At 44.5% G+C, this 23339-nt stretch overlaps 1 protein-coding gene across 1 annotated transcript in view; it reads left to right on the forward strand.

The window, feature by feature from the left end:
• SMC6 (structural maintenance of chromosomes 6) overlaps window positions 1-23060 on the forward strand; it is a 133785-nt gene extending 110725 nt beyond the window's left edge. The window contains exons 22-27 of the mRNA XM_068280269.1: window positions 333-478; window positions 6870-6995; window positions 9892-9997; window positions 10616-10768; window positions 18456-18553; window positions 22336-23060. Of these exons, the coding sequence (XP_068136370.1) occupies window positions 333-478; window positions 6870-6995; window positions 9892-9997; window positions 10616-10768; window positions 18456-18553; window positions 22336-22444 (738 nt within the window). The 3' untranslated portion in view covers window positions 22445-23060. The remainder of the gene's footprint in view (window positions 1-332; window positions 479-6869; window positions 6996-9891; window positions 9998-10615; window positions 10769-18455; window positions 18554-22335) is intronic.
• Window positions 23061-23339: the final 279 nt, after the last annotated feature.

Genomic DNA, 23339 nt, shown 5'->3' on the forward strand with positions numbered 1-23339 from the left:
CTGGCCAGCCACGCTCTTCTATGCATGAGCGGCCTAGCCACGTGCGCACCCCTGTTGTGCTCCAGCAGCCGAGAGCATTCTGCATCTGTGCAGTAGTACTGCACATGTGCAAAATGCTTCTGGGAACCGGATTGCGGTCACGCATGTGCAGAAGCCCACCACTGCCAAGAATACTGGGGAGGATATCTACTGATTGGAGAAGAAGCCCACGGACCTCATGGGGCTTCTAGGAAGCCCCAGCTAAGTATAAATACAAGTATTAAACCTATCTCAGGTACACTTTTTAAAAGGGCAACACTGAATTTTGTATTCTGTAACTGATCATTTACCAGGCAAAAATCACTCAAGCAAAGCAGATTTTTCCTGAGAGGATTGAAGTCACCAGAAGTGCTAAAAGCCTGGATGTAGAAATTAACCACCTGAAGGCAAAGATCAACTCTGAGCAAGACCTTCATGGAAACAGAGAGGAGATAATAAAGTAAGCTGGGGGAGTCTTTTTTTTTTTTTTTTTTTTTTTTTTAATTTGGAACAAGTGTTTTGTTTTCCAGCTCTGTATTCCCAGTGTGACATGAGAACAACTGATGACTTGTAGGTGGAACTCTGCAGAACTTCTGGGCAGCATTGCCTTGTGGGAGAATGTTGGTGCCAGTGACCAGCTGTAGATCCTAGACACTGATAAGCCGTCAATCCAACAGTTGGATTGACGTCTTATCAGTTCTTTGAACAACAGCAAGCAACTTTTTTTGGGTTGTTCAACTTGTTTTACAACAAAAGTTGCTTGGTAATTGTGCTGCATAAAAGACCGCTGTTAAGTGTATGGGGCTTAGATGTGTGTGAGTGAAGGTTCATACACAGCTACCAACTAAGGGCCTGTTTCCACTACACGCAGATTGGATGCAGAAAAACTGACTGCAATTAATGCCTATGGGCTTGTTTCCACTAAACGCGATTTTTCTGATGCAGATTTTCCCATAGGCATTCATTGGAGTCCATTATTCTGCATCCAATCTGTATGTAGTGGAAACGGGCCCTATCTTTCCAACTATCTGCCAAACTTGTCTGTTAAACCCCATTCACAAGCTCAACAGTGGTCTTTTATGCAGCACAATTGTCAAATAGCTTTTATTGTGAAACAAGTTGAAACAACTAAACTCTTCTGCTATTGTTCAAAAAGCTGATAAGACTGATAAGAAGTCAATCCAACTGTTGGATTTACGTCTTATCAGTCTTAACAGCTGTTTAAAACAACAACAAAAGTATTTTGGTTTTGTTCAACTTGTTTCACAACAAAAGTTGTATGGGGCTTAACAGACAAGTTTTGTAGATAGTTGGAAGGTGTGTATGAACCTTAAGGCATCAGTTCTGTACGAGAGCAGGGTTTGGTTTAGCAGCAGCAAAATATTGGTATCATTTAAATAATAGTAAATTCACCCATATTATGCTAGCCGATCTTTTGAGCGTCCAAATTTCCAGGCATCCTTTTTGTCAGGACAGGTTCTGGTGTGAGACGCTAATCTTCTGAGCTGATTCCACAGTCAAATGGACCCAAACACTCTAGTAACCCAGTACAACAACACGATATATGAAACACTTGACAGTATTGCCCCATGGCGCACCAAATCTGCAACCAAAAAGCAGAAAGCTAATTGGTTCGACAAAACCATCATGGATCTAAAAAAGAAAGGGCGCAGACTTGAAAGACAGTGGCGTAAATCAGGGTCTGAGGAGCACAAATCTAGCCTAATTCAACACCTCAGACAATACCAACAAGCAATAACCAAGAAAAAATCAGACTTTATCTCGCACAAAATATCTACAGCCAACAACAGAGCTGGTCAACTCTTCCACACAGTGGAATCACTCTGCAATCCTTCCTGCCTAAAAGCCCCAACCACATTCTCCAGGGAAAGGTGTGAAGAATTATCTGCCTTCTTCACAAACAAGGTGTCTACCATCCGTGCCAGCATTACACCAACATCAATTGACCACTGGACTTTGCATCTGCCTACTACCGTACCACCATGGCAAGTCTTTGACACTCTGAGTAAAGAAGATTTTGGAATTCTCATTCAAAGTCTCCGCCCCACTACCTGCGACCTGGATCCTGGCCCAACTGGATCCTTAATGCAGTGCCCAGAGCTGATCAGGCCAGCACTTCACAAAATCACTCAGTGCTCCTTGCAAAGTGGACTTTTCCCAGAAGAACTAAAGAAAGCAATCATAAAACCCCTCTTGAAGAAACCATCACTAGATCCTGATTCTGTAACCAACTACAGACCTGTGGCGAACTTACCATTCCTATCAAAAGTTATCGAGAAAGTAGTCGCCAACCAGCTGGAAGCCAGGCTTACAGATAACATCTTTGATACTTTTCAGTCAGGATTCAGGAAAAGGCACAGCACTGAAACGGCATTAGTCCGAGTAATGAATGATCTACTTACTGCAAGGGACAAGGGTGATTGCTCAATTTTGATTCTTCTTGACTTGTCTGCAGCATTTGATACTGTGGATCATGAAATACTAATCCAGCGACTGAAGAATTACTGTGGCCTAAGGGGTACTGTTCTTAGCTGGTTTCAGACCTTCCTATCTGGCAGGACACAACAAGTATTTCTGGGCACACACTACTCTAATCCAGTGCCACTTCCCTATGGAGTTCCACAGGGTTCTGTACTATCACCATTACTCTTTGCAGTCTACATGCTCCCACTGGGCAAAATAATCCAGAACTATGGCCTAGGATACCATTGTTATGCAGATGACACACAACTGTATCTGTCCTTAAAGCCTGGCACCCAAGACCCATCAGCATCCATAAATGCGTGTCTAGTGGATTTACAAAATTGGATGAACACCAGCTGGCTGAGGCTGAACTCTGACAAAACAGAGGTGTTGGTGGTAGGTGGTCCACACATGATGGATAATGTTCAAAACGCTCACCACCTCAAACTAGCAATTGGGGGAGATACTGTACAGTATAAAGACTCTGTGCGAAACCTTGGGGTGATCCTGGATGGAAATCTAAAACTCAAACAGCAGATATCAGCTGTCGTCAAGTCTTCCTTCTTCCATCTAAGAAATATAGCGAAAATCAAACACCTTATCCCAGCTGAAGACCTACCTGCCCTGGTTCATGCATTTGTATCCTCCCGCCTAGACTACTGCAACGCCCTGTTCATCGGATCTACAGAAAAGGTTCTGCGCCCCTTACAGCTAGTACAGAATGCTGCAGCCAGACTCCTAGCCAATGCCCCCCGCAGCTCACACATCACCCCAGTACTGCAAACTCTTCACTGGTTGCCAGTAAAATGGAGAATCAATTTTAAGATCTGCCTGCTGACATTCAAGGCTCTACACCACATGGGTCCCAAATACATAGCGGATCTATTGGAACTTTATGCCCCTCCACGCACCCTCCGCTCTGCCAACAAGATGAAGCTGATTATTCCCAGGATACACTTAACATTTGGTGCTCGGGCCTTTTCCTACGCAGCCCCTACTCTATGGAACTCACTTCCACAATCAGTACGAGAGGCTCCCTCTCTGGACAGCTTTAAAAAAAGGCTAAAAACTCACCTCTTTTCCCTAGCCTTTGAGACTGCATAATGCAGGGTCATAGCGCTTTAAATCCCCAGGGAGAAAAGCGCTATATAAATATTATTATTATTGTTGTTAATGTTGATACAAATTTTCTTTCCTATCAGCTTGGGATGGGATAAATCAAAGCTGTTTCTTTACATTTGGATTCCCTCAATTCCATGCTGAATAGAAATGGCATTAATATATTTATCCACTTGGAAAATGTGCTTCTGATTAATTATCGGTAGTTGTGGTGCACTTGGTGATCTGTAATAGAAAGAAGAAGAAACAGAGAAGTGTTTTCTCGACATGCTCTGGAGATGGTACACTCTATGCAAATAACTCTCGAGTTGATGCAGGATTATGCAAATTTTGGCTGCAAATTTATGCATCTTGAACACAAGCCAATCAAATCCCGCTAAGGTGGAATTTGAGTCTCAATTTGCATAGTCCTGCATCAACTCAATTACCGTATATTCTGGCGTATAAGATGACTGGGCGTGTAAGACGACCACCCAGCTTTTCCAGTTAAAATATAGAGTTTAGGATATACTCGCCTTATAAGACTACCCCTCTTTCAACGCACATCAAATAAAATAAATTAAAAAATAATCCATATACTGGTGCTATGCATGAACAGATACGGGTGCTATGTATGAACAGATACTGGTGCTGTACTGTATGTTACCCAGTGTATAACAGTATACAGGCGATTGACTGGTTGGATTGGTCAGCTCTCCCTCTCTCTTAGCAGATTGGTCAGCTCTCCTTGTCTTCCTGTTTATCAGAGCGGTATGGAAGAATAGATTGCGCTGTGCCCATAAAACACGCCTCTTTCACCCTTCTGGCCCGCCCTTGTATCCTATTTACCTCCTTCTCTGCCTCTCAGATCTCACACAAATGCACCTGCGCCGCTTCACTACAGTCCTCAGCAGTGAGATCTGAGAGTCGGTAACAGGATAGGACGTATCACCCGGCATCACTGACACCCGGCGTATAAGACGACCCCTGATACTTCAGAAGATTTTCAAGGGTTAAAAAGTAGTCTTATACGCCAGAATATACTGTGTTTCCATTTCGTTGACCTTCCCTAGCCCCTTCGGAATGCAGTAGAAGTCCTTTCCACTATGTACAAAGCTTATTGTATAGACCGTTTTTCAAGGTTTTATGCTCATCTGCTCAGCCCATAATCAACATAAGTTATAGCACACCTGAACATTTTTTATTTTTTTGTTTTAATGAACCTCCTTTGTAAGGGTAGTTTGTAATGGTGGTGTGCTACTTGGTGGGGCGGGTTGGGGAGAGCATCATTCTTTACGGGGCTGTGCGTCTCTAATCCCAGGCCCATAGGAAATGTGCCATCTTCTCCTTGGACGGACCACGGTGTCTGTCTTGCATACAGGCACAACAATGCATGCCGGGAGATGTAGTCCGGGGATGGGAGTATAGAACTGCTCTTGCATCCACGCACTACATCTCCCGGCATGCACGTCAGAAGTGGAACAAAAATCATACATGATTCCAAACATTTAAAAAAAAAAAAACTACTGTGCGTAATTATGAGTCAATACTTTGTAGAACCACCTTTTGCTGCAGTTACAGCTGCCAGTCTTTTAGGGTATGTCTCTACCAGCTTTGCACATCTAGAGACTGAAATCCTTGCCCATTCTTCTTTGCAAAACAGCTCCAGCTCAGTCAGATTAGATGGACAGCGTTTGTGAAAAGCAGTTTTCAGATCTTGCCACAGATTCTCTATTGGGTTTAGATCTGGACTTTGACTGGACCATACTAACACATGGATATGTTTTGTTTTAAACCATTCCATTGTTGCCCTGGCTTTATGTTTAGGGTAGTTGTCCTGCTGGAACGTGAACCTCCACCCCAGTCTCAAGTCTTTTGCAGACTCCAAGAGGTTTTCTTCCAAGATTGCCCTGTATTTGGCTCCATCCATCTTCCCATCAACTCTGAACAGCTTCCCTGTCCCTGCTGAAGCGATGCACCCCCAGAGCATGATGCTGCCACCACCATATTTGACAGTGGGGATGGTGTGTTCAGAGTGATGTGCAGTGTTAGTTTTCCGCCACACATAGTGTTTTGCATTTTGGCCAAAAAGTTCCATTTTGGTCTCATCTGACCAGAGCACTTTCTTCCACATGTTTGCTGTGTCCCCCACATGGCTTGTGGCAAACTGCAAACAGGACTTCTTTTCTGTTTACAATGGCTTTCTTCTTGCCACCCTTCCATAAAGGCCAACTTTGTACAGTGCATGACTAATAGTTGTCCTATGGACAGATTCCCCCACCTGAGCTGTAGATCTCTGCAGCTCATCCAGAGTCACCATGGGCCTCTTGACTGCATTTCTGATCAGCGCTCTCCTTGTTTGGCCTGTGAGTTTAAGTACACAGCCTTGTCTTGGTAGGTTTACAGTTGTGCCATACTCCTTCCATTTCTGAATGATCGCTTGAACAGTGCTCTGTGGGATGTTCAAGGCTTTGAAAATCTTTTTCTAGCCTAAGCCTGCTTTAAATTTCTCAATAACTTTATCCCTGACCTGTATGGTGTGTTCTTTGGACTTCATGGTGTTGTTGCTCCCAATATTCTCTTAGACAACCTCTGAGGCCATAACAGAGCAGCCGTATTTGTACTGTCATTAGATTACACACAGGTGCACTCTATTTAGTCATTAGCACTCATCAGGCAATATCTATGGGCAACTGACTGCACTCAGACCAAAGGGGGCTGAATAATTACGCACACCTCACCTTGCAGTTATTTATTTGTAAAAAATGTTTGGAATCCTGTATGATTTTCGTTCCATTTCTCATGTGTACACCACCTTGTATTGGTCTTTCACGTGGAATTCCAATAAAATCGTTTCATGTTTGTGGCAGTAATATGACAATATGTGGAAAACTTCAAGGGGGCCGAATACTTTTGCAAACCACTGTACATATAGAGCACTTAATTCAAAGTTTAATTACCACTGCAAGTCTGCCCTTCATATCCTTTAGTCATATATCACAATTTCAGCATAATAATGATCATCCTTCAAATTTTACTGTAGTTTCCTGGTGCACACGGCAGCAGTGTGGCAGACATACTGTGGCTCGTGCACTTGTTCTCTCTTTTTAAATGATGTAGCGTGTGAAAGCAACTCCAAAGCATATCAAATGTTGCCTTTCAGTAAAGGCAGCTTTGACCTGTTGCTTTTTTGTCAGTACCTTAGCCAGAGGCAGCACCTTTATGTTTACCGTGATTCAATCCTTGCATTACTTTATGCTTTGTTACAGAGAGTATCATGCTGCAAAAGAAAAGTACCAGAAGACGGAAAGCAACGTAAAAAACCTTAAGAAGTTTGTGAAACTTTTGGAAGATATAATGGCAGGGCGATATAAGATGTACCAGCAGTTCCTCAGGTAGACTGTGTGTGTGTGTGTGTGTGTGTGTGTGTGTGTGCTATAAGATGTACCAGCAGTTCCTCAGGTAGACTGTGTGTGTGTGTGTGTGTGTGTGTGTGCTATAAGATGTACCAGCAGTTCCTCAGGTAGACTGTGTGTGTGTGTGCGCGCTATAAGATGTACCAGCAGTTCCTCAGGTAGACTGTGTGTGTGTGTGTGTGTGTGTGTGTGTGTGTGTGTGTGTGTGTGTGTGTGTGCTATAAGATGTACCAGCAGTTCCTCAGGTAGACTGTGTGTGTGTGTGTGTGTGTGTGTGTGTGTGTGTGTGTGTGTGCTATAAGATGTACCAGCAGTTCCTCAGGTAGACTGTGTGTGTGTGTGTGTGTGTGTGTGTGTGTGTGTGTGCTATAAGATGTACCAGCAGTTCCTCAGGTAGACTGTGTGTGTGTGTGTGTGTGTGTGCGCGCTATAAGATGTACCAGCAGTTCCTCAGGTAGACTGTGTGTGTGTGTGTGTGTGTGTGCGCGCGCGCTATAAGATGTACCAGCAGTTCCTCAGGTAGACTGTGTGTGTGTGCTATAAGATGTACCAGCAGTTTCTCAGGTAGACCTAGTTAGTGTGTGTCTGTTTGTCTGTGCGATATAAGATGTACCAGCAGTTCCTTAGGGTGTGTGTGTGCGTGCGCGATATAAGATGTACCAGCTGTTCCTCAGGTAGACCGTGTGTGTGTGTGTGTGTCTGTCTGTGCGATATAAGATGTACTAGCATTTCCTGTGTGTGTGTGTTTATAAGATTTACCAGCAGTTCCTCAGGTGGACCGTGTGTGTGCCTTTCTGTGCAATATAAGATGTACCAGCAGTTCCTCAGGTAGACCGTGTGTGTGTGTGTGTGTGTGTGTGTGTGTGTGTGTGTGTGTGTGTGTCTCTGTCTGTCTGTGCGGCGATTTAAGATGTACCAGCAGTTCCTCAGTGTGTGTGTGCGATATAATATGTACCAGCAGTTCCTGTGTGTGTTATAAGATGTATCAGCAGTCCCTCAGGTAGACCTAGTCTGTGTGTGTGTGTCTCTGTCTGTCTGTGCGATATAAGATGTACCAGCAGTTCCTCAGGTAGACTGTGTGTGTGTGTGTGTGTCTGTGTGATATAAGATGTATCAGCAGTCCCTCAGGTAGACTGTGTGTGTGTGTGTGTGTGTCTGTGTGATAGAAGATGTATCAGCAGTCCCTCAGGTAGACCATGTGCGTGTCTCTCTCACTCACTCTCACTGAGTGTTGGAACTAATTGATATCTTTATATAATGCACTTCCTAGTTGATGCCTTGTCCTCATTAAAGGACAACCTAAAGAGACTCCGTAACCAAAATTGCATCCTGTTTTTTTTATCATCCTACAAGTTCCAAAAGCTATTCTAATGTGTTCTGGCTTACTGCAGCACTTTCTGCTATCACAGTCTCTGTAATAAATCAATGTATCTTTCCCCTGTCAGACTTGTCAGCCTGTGTCTGGAAGGCTGCCAAGTTCTTCAGTGTTGTGGTTCTGCTATGAACTCACCCTTCCAGGCCCCTCTCTGCACACTGCCTGTGTGTTATTTAGATTAGGACAGCTTCTCTCTTATCTTTTACAAGCTGGATAAATCCTCCTCTGAGCTGGCTGGGCTTTCACATACTGAAGAATTACATACAGGCAGAGCTGTCTGCACTCTGCAGGAAGAAACAGCCTGACACATCAGTGGATGAGAGCTGAAGAGGGAAAGAAACACACAAATGATCTCTTGAGATTCAAAAGGAAGGCTGTATACAGCCTGCTTGTGTATGGATGTATTTTCTATGTGTGGACATACTGTACATCAACCTACTTCCTGTTTTGGTGGCCATTTTGTTTGTTTATAAACAAACTTTTTAAAACTGTTTTTAACCACTTTTAATGTGGTGAGGAGCGGCAAAATTGTGTCAGAGGGTAATAGGAGATGTCCCCTAACGCACTGGTATGTTTACTTTTGTGCGATTTTAACAATACAGATTCTCTTTAAGTGAGGATATTGAGGCTGGTATTGTTTAAAAGGAAATAAATATGGCAGTTGCCTGGCTGCCCTGTTGATCTATTTGGCTGCAGTAGTGTCTGAATCACACTAGAAACAAGCATACAGCTAATCTTATCAGCTCTGAAAATGTCAATCACCTGATATGCTGCATATTTGTTCAGGGTCTGTGGCTGAAAGGAGAGGAGCAGCAGGACTGCCAGGCAACCGATATTGCTTAAAAGAAAATAAATATGGCAGCCTTCATATCCCTCTCATTACGGTTGTCCTTTAAAAAGAAGAAATCGCTTTCACCCTGTCTATTTCCTGGCTGCATATTTCATATTCTCTGTAGGAAAATGCCTACTAAACCTCACAAAACGCTTTTTCAGTGTTCTACCCAGAAGTTTTTTCCAGCCGGGTGGTATGAAAAAGTAGCCGAGTGGGGCGAGATGAGAGAATGCAGGGCTGGTGCTTCTGTGAGCAACTGTTCACAGCATAGGAGGAGGTGAGCTGATGACAGCCGGGTGCTCACCAAAACTAGCCGAGTGGAGCACCCGGCTAAAAGAGCCTAGCCACTGCTTTTTTTTTCCATAGCACATATAGGGCTAGAGGGAGGGAGGCTCCCCAAACACTTTAAAAGTTAAGAACAACAGTTTATGGTAAGAAAGAGGCCGTTATTTTTTTGTGTAAAAAAAGTGGCATGGGCGTCTGCTTGCTACCTCAGGTCAGTAAATCGTATATTAGGGCAAGTATCGCACGGCTTAAAGTGCCTGTAGCTGTAGGGCTTATGACAACTTGTCTTTCCATCCAATCTTTAGTGGATAAGATAAAGGCACAAACAAATCAGCTCATGAGTTCTTTTGTAATGTTTCTTTGTTCCTTTTATTCCTCTTCAGGTATCTCTCCTTACGGTGTAAATTTTACTTTGACTCCTTGCTGTCTCAGAGAAACTACTCCGGGAAAATATCATTTGACCATAAAAACGAGACACTCTCCATTACCGTAAGTAACCTGGTGAAGGGAATATATTCTGTAAGTTGTTCACCAGTGCAGAGTTGGGCTGTTCCTCAGGCCTCTGCAGCAGCTGGCTGGGCGTGACTTCTCCTTCGAACTCAGTTGAGCATGTCTATTATTAATATTGATTTATAATGCGCCAGCATATTCCATAGTGCTGTACACGGTTTGTCTACAGAGTAAGCTGGGAGACACAGGATCTGACCAGCTATGAGTTCAGTCTAATCCCTACCCATAGTCAACTTGAACTAGACCAATCAAAATTGCCTTTGATTGGGTCAATTCCAAGCTCCATACAATTAGCATTACATTTGCACGCAAGCCAACATTATTACAATCTCATTAATCATGTCTGATTGGATTGCTCTTGCAGGGAAAGTATAATTCAGGCTCCGTCTATTTCTGCTGCTCAAATTGGTCACTGCGGGCCGCTATAGCCATAATTCACATTACAGCCTATGGCAGCGCTCAAATCATGGCTGAAGCCCCCCCGAAATCAGTTAATAAGCAGTCTGGCGGATGTGTTCAGGTACCAGTAGGCAGCCAGACTGTTCAGACTGTAATGTATTGCTGCATTTTGTCACAGAGGTGTCCTCTTCTTTGTAGGTCCAGCCTGGAGAAGGAAACAAGGCGGCATTGTCAGATATGAGGTCTCTTTCCGGAGGGGAACGCTCTTTCTCCACTGTTTGTTTTGTGCTTTCTCTGTGGTCGATTGCTGAGTCACCTTTCCGATGTCTGGATGAGTTTGACGTCTATATGGTAATTACCACATATCTCACTGTGAGTCTAAGGCCTGGAACCCACTACAAAACGCTATCGCTAATCGCAATAGCTAGCATTTTGAAAGAGCAGTTTGTAAGCGATTTCCTGAGCGGTTTAAAACGCTAGCAACATCACTCCGTGCAGGTTTTGATGAGCGATTACGCCAGCGATTATATACTTTACATTGAAGCTTAACCGCTAACAAAATGCTGCATGTCCTGCGCTTGCGATTTTGCTAATCTCAATCGCTTCTGTGGAATTTGCACCATCTATTTACATTGGCAGAGCGTTTAGGGAAATCGCTAGCGATTTATCACTCTCCCTCAAAATATCGCTCTAGTGGGTTCCAGCCCTAAATATGCATGCAGAGGGCTATAGGTGCTTATACTTCTAGTGATTTTGGCGGCCGATCGACCAATAAACAGATCTCTATTTGATCAGAGAGAGATCTGTTAGCTGCCCGTACACCGTAGGCTGATTTCCGATCAATTTCAGCATGAAATCTTTTTGCTATTTCCCTCGAAATGCTGCCTCGGCCACTGTCCTCCCTAATGTGCATCCCCCCCAGTGCCCCTGGACTCCTCTTCTGTGTTCACACCTCACATGGTTGCCACCGGACTGCACGGGGTGGGTGTGGTCTCTCATACAAGCCCTGCATGCAGTACATTGGCAAGCATGTGGGATGTGAACGCAGAAGAGGGGTCTAGCATCAGCCAGGTGAAGTATTAATGCCGGGGGTGGTGTACATGCAGGGCCGGATTTAGGGGCAGGCATCCAAGGCATGGGACTAGGGCGCCAGAATTACCCTTAATCCGTGGGGCGGGTGACAGGTTAACTGTACCTCTCACCCGCAATAACTAAAAGCCGCTCCGGTAGTCTGAAGCTAGCCGCCCCGCTTTGCTGTGTGTTTGTCAGCATTGCCTGTGTAGCAGGCAGATCAGCTGGCGGGGCGGCCGCTCGCATACGAGCGGGAGCCAGAACAAGCAGTGAAGCTGAGAGGGGCTGGAGAGAGAGCATCAGCCTGCAGCTGCAGCCTGCAGCAGACTCGCTCTTCCATTCTGGCCGAGTCCCGACTCCAGTGTGCCTCCTCCTGGCTGCATGTCAGTGACCGAGGCGGCAGCTCTGCGACCAAAATAAAGACAGCGGGCACATCGGCTAAGCCCGCTGTCAATCAAAGCACCTTGCTGCCTGTGACGTCAGCCCCGAGTCCAGTGCTCAGCATGTCCGCCGCGGGACTCTGTCAAGCTACATGGGCCACGTACTTCTTGCAGGGTGCTCTGCCCCGCCCCTAATCCACTCCCCTCTCCCCCTCCCCTTATGCACTTCCCCTTCTCCCTTTCAACTTCTGCCGCCTGTGAGTCTGTGACTGTCGCCTTTGAACTTGTGCGCCCGGGCCCAATGATTGGCCTGCAGTTAGTAGCCCCAGCTGCTTTTCCCTAGGTAGGACTTTTGGCTGCCAGAGGGATGGCAAAGCAGTGTGTGTGCGTCTGTGTGTTTTGTGGTCTCCTGGTGGGTGTTAGAGTGTGTGTGTCAGTGTGTGTGCGCATGCCTACGTGTGCCAGTGTGTGTGTGTGTGTGTGTGCGTGTGTGTGTGCATGTGTGCATGCGTGTGCATTGTGTGTGTCAGTGTTTGTGCATGCATGTGTGTGTGTGTGTGTGTGTGTGTGTGTGTGTGTGTATGCGTGCGTGTCAGTGTTTGTGCGTGCATGCGTTTGTGTTTTGTGGTCTCCTGGTAATTGTTAGATAGCTTGGTATGTGTCCATAGCTCCCAACTGTCCCTCTTTGGGAGCTCTGTCCCTCTTTCCTCCTCATTTGTCCCTCTTTCAGGACTTTGTCCCTCTTTCTATGTAAGTATATATTTCTCTACTCAAAAATGTGTTTGATCGACTCTAAACTTTATTCACCTCCTTCAAATTGATATATTACTAATTGCGAAATGTTAATATGAAGGAAAATGAACCAGGATAGAAAGGACCAGTGTGGTTTGAATTATAAAACAACATATTTTTCTTATGAAATCTTTATGGTATGCGTGACTAGGGTTGTGGTGGAGCGTGATCAGGGGTGTGGCAGGGGCATGGCTTAAGTGTCCCTCTTTCTTATCTCAAAAAGTTGGGAGGTATGTGTGTCTGTGTGTGTTTTAGACATGGGGGGGGGTGGGGGTGTTATCTTGGTTGATACCCAGGGGACTCTGAGGTAAGAGGGAACCTTTTGATGCATTTTGTGTTCCGGAGTTAACGGTTGGTGCATTTCATGTGTTGGAGGTAATGGTTGGGTTGTTGCATTTGATGTGTCGGAGGCAACGCTTGTTGCATTTCATGTGTCGGAGGTAATGGTTGTTGCATTTGATATGTCGGAGGCAACGGTTGTTGCATTTCATGTGATGGAGGCAACAGTTGTTACTATTTTCGTGCCGCACTGACATAATTCTACCATATTATTATTAGGTATTTATATAGCACTGACATCTTCTGCAGCACTTTACAGAGTACTTAGTCTTTTCACTGACTGTCCTCAGAGGAGCTCACAATCTAATCCTACCATAGTCATAGTCTAATGTCCTACCATATTATTATTATTATTATTATTATGTATTTATATAGCACTGACATCTTCTGCAGCACATTACAGGGTACATAGTCATGTCACTGACTGTCCCCAGAGGAGCTCACACTCTAATCCTACCATAGTCATAGTCTAATGTCCTCCCATATTATTATGTATTTATATAGCACTGACATCTTCTGCAGCAAGGTACAGAGTACATAGTCATGTCACTGACTGTCCTCAGAGGAGCTCACACTCTAATCCTACCAGTCATAGCTCCACCCATGACCACAGCACAGGACTAGCCGGAGGGGAGCCCAAAAACTGTCTTTGTCCCCGGGCGCTGAAAACCATAGCTAAGCCTCCAGGAGTGTGGAGGGGATGGACAGGTCTCATAGTGCCTTTGGGGCTGAGCAACTAGACCAGAACCCCAGGGTCCAGGTACAGCACAGCCCCCTGAAAAAACATATCTGCTGCACACGGCCACCAGGCCTCCAGACCTGGAGTGTGTGTGTGGTGAATGCCCGGATGGATTTGTTTCACTGACACTTTGACAGGAGAAAAAGGCTGTACTGCTAGGTACACACAATGCAATTTTCTGACACATTTACCGTCAGATCAATTATTTCCAACATGTCCGATCTGATTTCCGATCGATTTTCCATAGAAGTGAATGGAAAATCAATTGGCTATCAGATTGGACATTTTGGAAATCATCAATCTGACAGCAAATCAGTCAGAAAATTGTATTGCGTGGACCTAGCATTAGTGAGCTTAGTAGTCAGTACTTTGTGATGTTTATTGTTAAGTGTTGTTAAGTGTTGGTTGGCAGCGTTGGAGAAAATACAGTCCTGTGATTCAGAGGGAGGGGGGGGGTGTTAGGGGGGCGGCTGGTGACAGTGGGCCTTGGGTGGAGAAAAGTACAAATCCGGCCCTGTGTACATGCACATTAGGGGGCGGCCGGGGGTTTCCGTAGTTTTCGTCCGCGATTATCGCACGCCGTTACTGCCACATCCCTAAATGAGCATGTCTTCCCTAGATTTTACTGTATGTCTAATTGATTCATGCAACCAATTTCGGCCAGAAATTGGTCGCATTGGTGATCGGGCATACTTTTGGCAGCACCGATTTTCATCCGATTCGATAATAAACATCGGATGGTCAATTTTATGGCAAATCAACAAACGCATGGCCACCTTAATGCTAGGTACACCATACAATTTTGTGTTAGATGGTTCGATAGATAAATTCCATCGTGTCCGATATTATTTCCCATCGTTTTTCTGGTAGATTTCACGAATGGAAATGGATAAAAGATAAGAGAATCGAGCAGAAAATCGAACGGAAAATCAAGCGGAGAATCGATCGGACCAAAAAAACACACCGTGTATCTAGCAATAAGTCTTTAGTGAGTTGGATCTGATCTGCAGATTGCACTTCCACCGGCACATCACAGTGTATTTTGTAATCTGTTTATCAGCAAATGAGGATGTTTTTGTGTAAACAGTTTTTTTGTTTTGTATAATAAGGTATTGATTTTTTTTTTTTTTTTTTTTTTTTTTATACTCTGTTCTCATACTTGGGTAACAAATATGTATATTAAATCCAGTGAACCTTTATTGATAAAAAAAAAATTAAACTTACCTGGGGCTTCTACTGACCCCCTGCAGCCGCCCTGTGCCTGCGCCGAGGCAAACCAATCCTCCGGTCCCCCGCAGTGAAGCAGTCTCTTTTTTTATTTTTTTATTTTTTTTTGTCTCTGGGCTACCTTGCCTGCACAGCCCTGACCGCGCACATCCTCAGTCAGGCTCATGTTGCTGCCCTGCGCATGCAGAGTACGAGATTTTCTCGTAGTCCGCATGCGCGGGACTGCAGCAGTGTGAGCGAGGACACGCACGGCCATGGCCCATAAAGAAACTGCTTCGCTGGGGAGGGTGGAGGAAGATAGGAGGATCTGTTTGTCCCGGTGCGGGCACAGGACGTCTGCAGGGAGCTGGTAGAAGCCCCAGGTAAGTTAAACACTAAAGTCCATGTGCCCAATGAGACCTCTTGTCGCTCACCACGGCAGAAAGCGAACAGAGGTCTTTCTAATGGGGATGGGTGTTACTGGGACAGATTTATCAATGGTGTCTGAGAGGAAAATCTTTGGCGTTTTCTATAAATAATACAGGACTGCTTCCGACATTCTTCTGAAGTTTAGGGTTCTCAGAATCTGTGCAGTCTTTGAGGCACGATGTACTGTGGCAGGTTTACCGCATAAACGGGGGACTGAGATGGCAAAAACTGAAGTATTTCTACCTACCTGGGCCTTCTTCGTGGTCCATGGGCTCTCTTACCAGCTGCTCCGTTGTCACCTCTGGTAATTTCACCAGTCGCTCCATTCTGTGCATGTGTGGCCCAGCCAGCTTCGCACTCCTGTAGCCAAGAGCATGAGGGGAGCCTGCGTGGCCAGGCCGTGCATGTGCAGAATGTATTGACTGGCGAAATTACTTGAGGTGACAACGGATTGGTCAGGGAGGACGGTAAGGGAGTACACAGACCACATGCGCCTAGAGGAAGCCCCAGGTAAGTATTTTCATTCTTGACATCTCAGGTACACTTTAATGCTAAACTAGCAGCTGTCAGAGCACTTCTTAGGGTGGGATGGACTGAATGATATAATCAGCCCAAATACTTCTACTTCATAACAGAATGTGTCTCTCCTGTCTCACAGTATAGCTGCTGTTTGGGCTTAAAGAGGAACTCCAGTGAAAATTTTGTAATAAAAAAGTGCTTCATTTTTACAATAATTATGTATAAATGATTTAGTCAGTGTTTGCCCATTGTAAAAGCTTTCCTCTCCCTGATTTACATTCTGACGTGACATTTTTACTGCTGGCTGGTGATGTAAGTGGAAGTACCTGCTGCTTGCTTTTTTTTTTTTTTGGGCAGTTGGAAACAGCTGTAAACGGCTATTTCCCACAATGCAATGAGGTTCACAGACAGGAAACTGTCAGGAAAATGGTGCTCACAGTCTCCTGTGGGAGGGGTTTCACCACAATATCAGCCATACAGAGCCCCCTGATGATCCATTTGTGAAAAAGGAATAGATTTCTCATGTAAAATGGGGTATCAGCTACTGATTGGGATTAGGCCTGAACGATTTATCGATTTTGTATCGAAATCGTGATCACGGAAACAACGATTCCGTGATCGACAAAGCGGCGATTTTTGACGATATCTTGTGCCCTCCCGCTGTGGTGTTGTCCCTTCTCCCGCTGTGCGCAACTTTGTGTACAAATAGCTGCGGCTCAGCAGCTCTCACTCCCCGCGGCAGATTAGTATCTTTACTTCCGCCTAGTGCCTCCTCCTTCTCCTGCTACGTCATTAGCCCAGCGCAGGCTCTCGCTCTCTTTCCCTCTGGCAGCTCACAGGAGTCGTTTTCTTAGCTGATTGTTTAATGGTGCACACTACAAGGAGAGACCAGGCAATTTAGTTATACCAGGCTAGTGTCTGGTCTGATTTTCCCTCCCCGTCCTTCAGTAGTTCGGTGGCTAGCAGAGGGAGCAGACTAGAGAGGGAATTCCCTCCTCTCCCATTCCAGAAGTCACTCGAAGTGCAGAGAGAGCGTGTGGATCTGCAGAGCATGGGGGAGATTCAGCAGGCAAAACTGATGTGCGTGACTCTGTGTGTGTCATTGAGTGTTGTGCATGTAAGTGTGTGCTGCAGGATGAGTGCTCGAGAAGTGTGTGTTTGTGCATATTGGTGTGTATGTGTGCAAATAAGTGTGTGCTGCAGGATGAGTGCTCGAGAAGTGTGTGTTTGTGCATATTGGTGTGTGTGTGTGTGTGTGTGTGCGTGCGTGCGCGTTTGTGCATATTGGTGTGTATGTGTGCAAATAAGTGTGCTGCAGGTGAAGTGCTCGAAGTGTGTTTGTGCGTATTAGTGTGTGCTGCGAGATGGAGAATTAAGTGTGTGCGTGTGTACTTACCCCACACCTAACATTAACTGTCCCCACTAATGCTGTGACATGACTCTTATCCCCCCCCCCCCCCAATAATATGTACCGCATGGAAAAAAGTGACAGGTGACATAGCCCCCCTCCAGTCCTCGTTGGCCCTTGACTCGGTCGCAGTTTTTACATTTTGGCCCCGTCTATTTGAGTTTGACACTCCTGGTCTAGCACACCATCAGCTGGGCGGACGGCAGACATATTAGGTGTGGTACTATTGTTCAATACCTTATTACGCATTACCTCTGGCGTATGACAGTAAAAATTGTGTTAATATATATGAGGTTTAAACTATAACTACTCAATGATCATAGCACCAGGTTTTCTCAGTTTTTTTTATACTGTCCCTGTCAGTCAAGAGTTTGGCCAGTTCTGAAGCCTTAAGGCTTAGGATTAATCACAGCTCCACCCCCAGCCTCCTTTGCACAGAGGAGATCTGGATGAAGCACATTGAAGAAAATATTGAATTGAATCAAAATCGCAATTTCTGACAGAAATCGTGCAATTCAGTCTTTTCCCAAAATCGTTCAGGCCTAATTGGGATGAAGTTCAATTCTTGGTCACGGTTTCTCTTTAACAAGAAAGAGATGTGACTGACAGCTGTGAAAGAGAACCTTAATTCCTCTGTGTGGGAGATAAAATAACCTATACAGTGAGAGCTGGCGGTGCAATAGCTTAGTTTGGCAGCTTTGCGTGCGGTTTGGAAATGATAAAAAACTTTTTTTTTTCTCTCTACAACAGTGTTGCACTGTTCTGCCAGTGCAGTATTTCTGTGAATTCATGCAAAACTAGAGCAAAAGTCTTCTCATTTTGTAAGTAAAGAATTTACACTCAGACAATGTGCATGTTACAATTGTGACTAAATAGGGTAGGAAATGGGAAGAAAAGACTTGTAATTGCTTGGATAAATCTGTCCCGTCACTTGTGAACCATGGAGTGTGCAGCTCTGTACACTGTCTGTGCCCTTGTTCTCCCATCATGCACTTGTTATGCCACAGCCTGTGTCGAGGTATCCACCACCAGTCAGAGTTGCAGCATAACTAAAAGGACTCCTTTTCCGTGTAAGGCTTAGAGTATGGTTGTGGGATGGGAGTTGGATTTCTTCATCTGTGTTGTGCTTCATCAGTCTCTTCTTATGCATTGCAGGACATGGTGAATAGGCGGATATCCATGGACATGATGCTCAAAATGGCTGACTCTCAGAGGTTTCGCCAGTTCATTCTGTTAACGCCACAAAACATGAGGTAACAATTATCTTCTGTTACAGAACAGATTTCAGTGAGTAGGAAAAATAATGAACCATTTCCGTACCGATGTAGCTGAAATTCCCGTCCTGGTAGCAGTGTGCCTCTGGCAGAACATACATTCCAACTATTCATCGCTGGCTTCTCGCACGGTTGTTGCGTGACTGTATGCACTCGCTCTGCTGTCTCTGTGACAGCAGAGCTTCCACATCTCGGTCAGGAGCCAATTGAATTGGCTCTTGACCCCGTGGTTACTGTAAGTCAATCACAGAGCACAATAGGGAAAGGACAGTTCTGGTCCTTAAAAGGACAACTGTAGTAAGGGTTATATGGAGGCTGCCATATTTACTTCCTTCTAAGCAATACAAGTTGCCTGGCAACCCTGCTGGTCCATCTAGCTGCAGCAGTGTCCAAATCACACCAGAAACAAGCATGCAGCTAATCTTGTCAGATTTGACAAAAATGTCAGAAACCCCTTGTCTGCTGCATGCTTGCTCAGGGTCTTAAGCTTAAAGTATTAGAGACAACCGATCAGAAGGATAGCCAGGTAACTGGTATTGCTTAAAAGGAAATAAACACGGAAGCCTCCCTATACCTTTCACTACAGTTGTCCTTTTAAAGCGGATCCGAGATGAAAAACGTAAAAAGAAAAAAAAGTAACTTGTCTATATATCTTATCTAAAGTTTAGATAGTTTTCACCGTATGTCTAGCTGCAAACAGCTTCAAAAGTTTGATTATTTATTCCTGTGATACGAGGGCAGCCATGTTCTGTTTGTCACATTGGGCTGGAGATCCTATCAGCTTGCCTGTGTGTAAATTCAGTCCCCTCTCCTCTTCACTCCTCCCCTCTGCCTCTGAAACCAATTTACTCTTGATTGCATAGCCAATAACTAAATTGTGTCCTCTCCACATGAAAATATATGATGGCCTGGCCCGTTAAGTTACAGCTCCTGAAGACCTGGGCAATGGTATGACATATATGTCAACATGTCGGCAGCAAGCTACACCTACCAATGTGTCCTCTGCTGGAGTAAAAACAACCATAACTGTCAAATGAGATTGCATTCAAGTGCCTTACTGTGCTCCCCCTAAGGCTTACTTCACAGGAACTGCTGTGAGGGCAAGAATGTGCGAGTGTTCATCATCTTCATGACTGAACAGCATGTTGTGTGCTTATGGCTGGCTCACAGCACTGCATCTTCTGGCGGCCGCTATGGTTTTGGACAGGGTTGAGGCCAGTAAACGCTGCAAGGATGCTGAGTATAATGTTTGCCCTTCTTCAAGCTCATGCACGTTCGTTTGGTTTGAGGAATGGATCTTATTTGCTCGAAACAGCAGCTTTGTTAATATATATCTGTGCAATCTGTGACATGGATCCTGACCTAAGGAAGACATTTTACTAGTGCTGGATACAGTTTGTGCATTTATTAGTTCATATTGGTATTTAACTTGTATACCCTATATCATGTTTATGGGAATGAATGACAAACCATATGTGTGGGTTCATTTTAATGCTTATAGAAAATGAGGCAGCTATGCAAATCTTTTGGCAGTTATTCATATCCAGCATTACCAATAACCCCATAATAATACAGCAATATATTCATGTGACATGAGATAGACATGGGTATGTACAGTGCCTAGCACACTAATAACTATGCGGTGTTCCTTTTTTTCTTTCTCTGTCTGCAAGAGTTAAATATCAGGTATGTAAGTGGCTGACTCAGCCCTGACCCAGACAGGAAGTGACTACAGTGTGACCCTCACTGATGAGAAATTCCAACTATAAAACAGTTTCCTAGCAGAAAATTGCTTCTGAGAGCAAGAAAGAGATAAAAAGCGGAAACTGTTTTATAGTTGGAATTTCTTATCAGTGAGGGTCACACTGTAGTCACTTCCTGTCTGAGTCAGGACTGAGTCAGCCACTTGCATACCTGATATTTAACTCTTTCAGGCAGAGAAAGAAAAGAAAAAAAAAGGAACACAGCATAGTTATTTCTGTGCTAGGCACTCTACGTACACATGTCTAACTAATCATGTCACTTCGGGTATCCTTTAAAGTGAGCTCCTGGAGATAGATTCCATAGTCACAGTCGGATGGTGGTCCTGCAGACATGGGTCTTTAAGGAGCTCTTGACCCAATCATGTCTTTACCCCTCTGCTGATGACAGCCGCAGCACATGACAGGTGTGACAAGCATCCAGAGAGCCCCTCAGAAGCAGAGTATACAACAGATGCTTCTCTGTGGTTTTCTACATATGAAAAAGGGCGGAGCAGTTTACATCATGTAGGGAAACAACCTTGTCTCATCCGATTCAGCAGTGGGCAGGAAGGTGCATCACTATGCTTGCTCTTTATATCTTTTTGCCTGTGTGCAGATATCTATCCCCCAGTTTCGTTGAGGTCTCTAGTCACTTTGCCTGCATACCAAATATTTAATAATAACATTCCAGTATTCATGTTCTCAACTTAAAGGACAACTGACGTGAGAAGAATATGGAGGCTGGCATATTTATTTCCTTTTAAACAATACCAGTTCCCTGGTTGTCCTGCTGATCTATTTGGCTGCAGTAGTGTCTGAATAACACCAGAAACAAGCATGCAGCTAATTGTAATGTCTGAAACATCTGATCTGCCACACCAGCGCTGCGTAATATGTTGGCGCTTTATAAATACAATAAATAATAATAATCTGCAGCATGCTTGTTTAGGGTGTATGGCTAAAAGTATTAGAGGCAGAGGATCAGCAGGGCTGCCGTGTAACTGGTATTGCTTAAAAATAAATAAATATGGCAGCCTCCAAATCCCTCCACGTTTTAACCGCTTCCGGACCAGCGCGGTTGAAATGTACGTCCTACTTGTGGCTGCGTGGCTCTGACAGGACGTAGATTTCAAACATTGCCGCAGCACAGTCCCGCTGCTCTTGCCATTTGTGCCGCTCTCCCATCACCTCAGCTCCCTCTCTCTGCCGTACCTATGATGACAGCTGTGTGAGTGGTTCAGGAGCCGATTTTATTGTTTGATAAAGCCTGTAGTCCTTAAAGGAACAGTGAAGTGAGAGGGATATAGAGGCTGCCATATTAATTTCCTTTTAAGCAATACCAGTTACCTGGCTCTCCTGCTGATCCTCTGCCTCAAATACTTTTAGCAAACCACCCTGAACAAGCATGCAGCAGATCAGGTGTTTCTGACATTGTCAGATCTGACAAGATTATCTGCATGCTTGTCATTTAGACACTACTGCAGCCACATAGATCAGCAGGGCTGCCTAGCAACTGGTATTGTTTTAAAAGGAAATAAATGTGGCATCCACCATATTCTTCTCGCTTCAGCTGTAATTTAAGTGGTTAAACCAGAGTTCCCCGACCCTGTCCTCAAGGCCCACCAACAGTACACGTTTTGAAGGAAACCACAAACATGCACAGGTGGGGTAATCAGTGTCTCAGCAGAGCCGATTAACTCCCTCTGTGGATTTCCACAAAACATGCACTGTGGGTGGGCCTTGAGGACAGGGTTGGCGAACACTGTGTTAAAGCAAATCGGAAGTGAAACTAAACTTATCAGATAATGAATTGTATGTGTATTATGGATAATAAATAGAACAATCGTAGCAAAGAAAAGAGTGTAATGTTGTTTTCCAGTACAGGAAGAGTGAAAAATAAAAAATCTGTACAGCAGTCATTACAAACTGGTAAAGGGAATTATTTGAGGCAACAGGAGCTCAAAGTGTGTATTTGGATTAGGCCAATCTGTACTCATCGTCTGTCATGCTTCTTTACAGCTCCCTCCCTAACAGCAGCATTATTAGAATTCTTCGAATGCAAGATCCTGACCGAAACCAGACCACACTGCCCTTTCTCCCGCTGGGCCAGCAAGACGACGAGGACTAAGTCTGAGTGACCGCGAAGGCATCGCTGTCCATTCTGATGGCGCTTTCATTGAACTGTGCAATATGCTGAAATATTCCGGTTTCCATATGGGGGCAGCCGTCTGCTCCTGGCAGCTGAGCAGTAGGGATGATCAGAGATGCAGATATTTCAGAGTTTATGCAGATTTATGTACATTTTATGCAAATATGTACAGCCTTGAAAATATACCAATCAATTTAGACCTGGATGGGACCTGATTGGTCCATTTTCAAGCTGCATGTATTTGCATAACCATTTTTGCATAATTGCATTTCATTGATCATCCCTACAGAGCAGCAGGCTTCCCAGCACTTCCTACCTGAAGACACGCAGGTGTCTGCTCAGTCTTCCTGTTCCTGGCTCTGTTCTGAAAAGCCTTAGAACTTTCATCTGTTTTTTTTTTCTATTGACTTGTTAATCTAGAAAACTCTCCTATTAATGTTTTTGTATAGATTGTTTTACTGTTATGTGTAAATTCCACACTGTTTTATGGTTGTCCCTTTCTGTTAGAATCCTGAGGGGATAGGTTTCGTTCTCAAAGGTTTAAATTTGAAAAAACAAAACGTTCTATTTTATAGTAAAGTTATTTTATATATAAGGTACAATTTGTTTATATAGTAAAGTTATTTTATATATAAGGTACTGTTTGTTTATATGTATAGAACATATGCCATGCAGTGTGATGAGGTAAACTTTGGCCAGCTCTTAATATTTTTTTCATTATTTTTATAGTGCCGACCTCTCCTGCAGTGCTTTTACAGAAGATAGATAGATACACATATACAGAGCTCAATCTAATCCCTACTATTGTGTGGTCATAGGCAACTACAGAGGGGGGGAGGAGGACGACGGGTCGGGTGCAGAGCTGCGAGGGGGC

This window comes from Hyperolius riggenbachi, chromosome 4, assembly GCF_040937935.1.
Source record: "Hyperolius riggenbachi isolate aHypRig1 chromosome 4, aHypRig1.pri, whole genome shotgun sequence".
In the NCBI taxonomy this organism is placed as follows: domain Eukaryota; kingdom Metazoa; phylum Chordata; class Amphibia; order Anura; family Hyperoliidae; genus Hyperolius; species Hyperolius riggenbachi.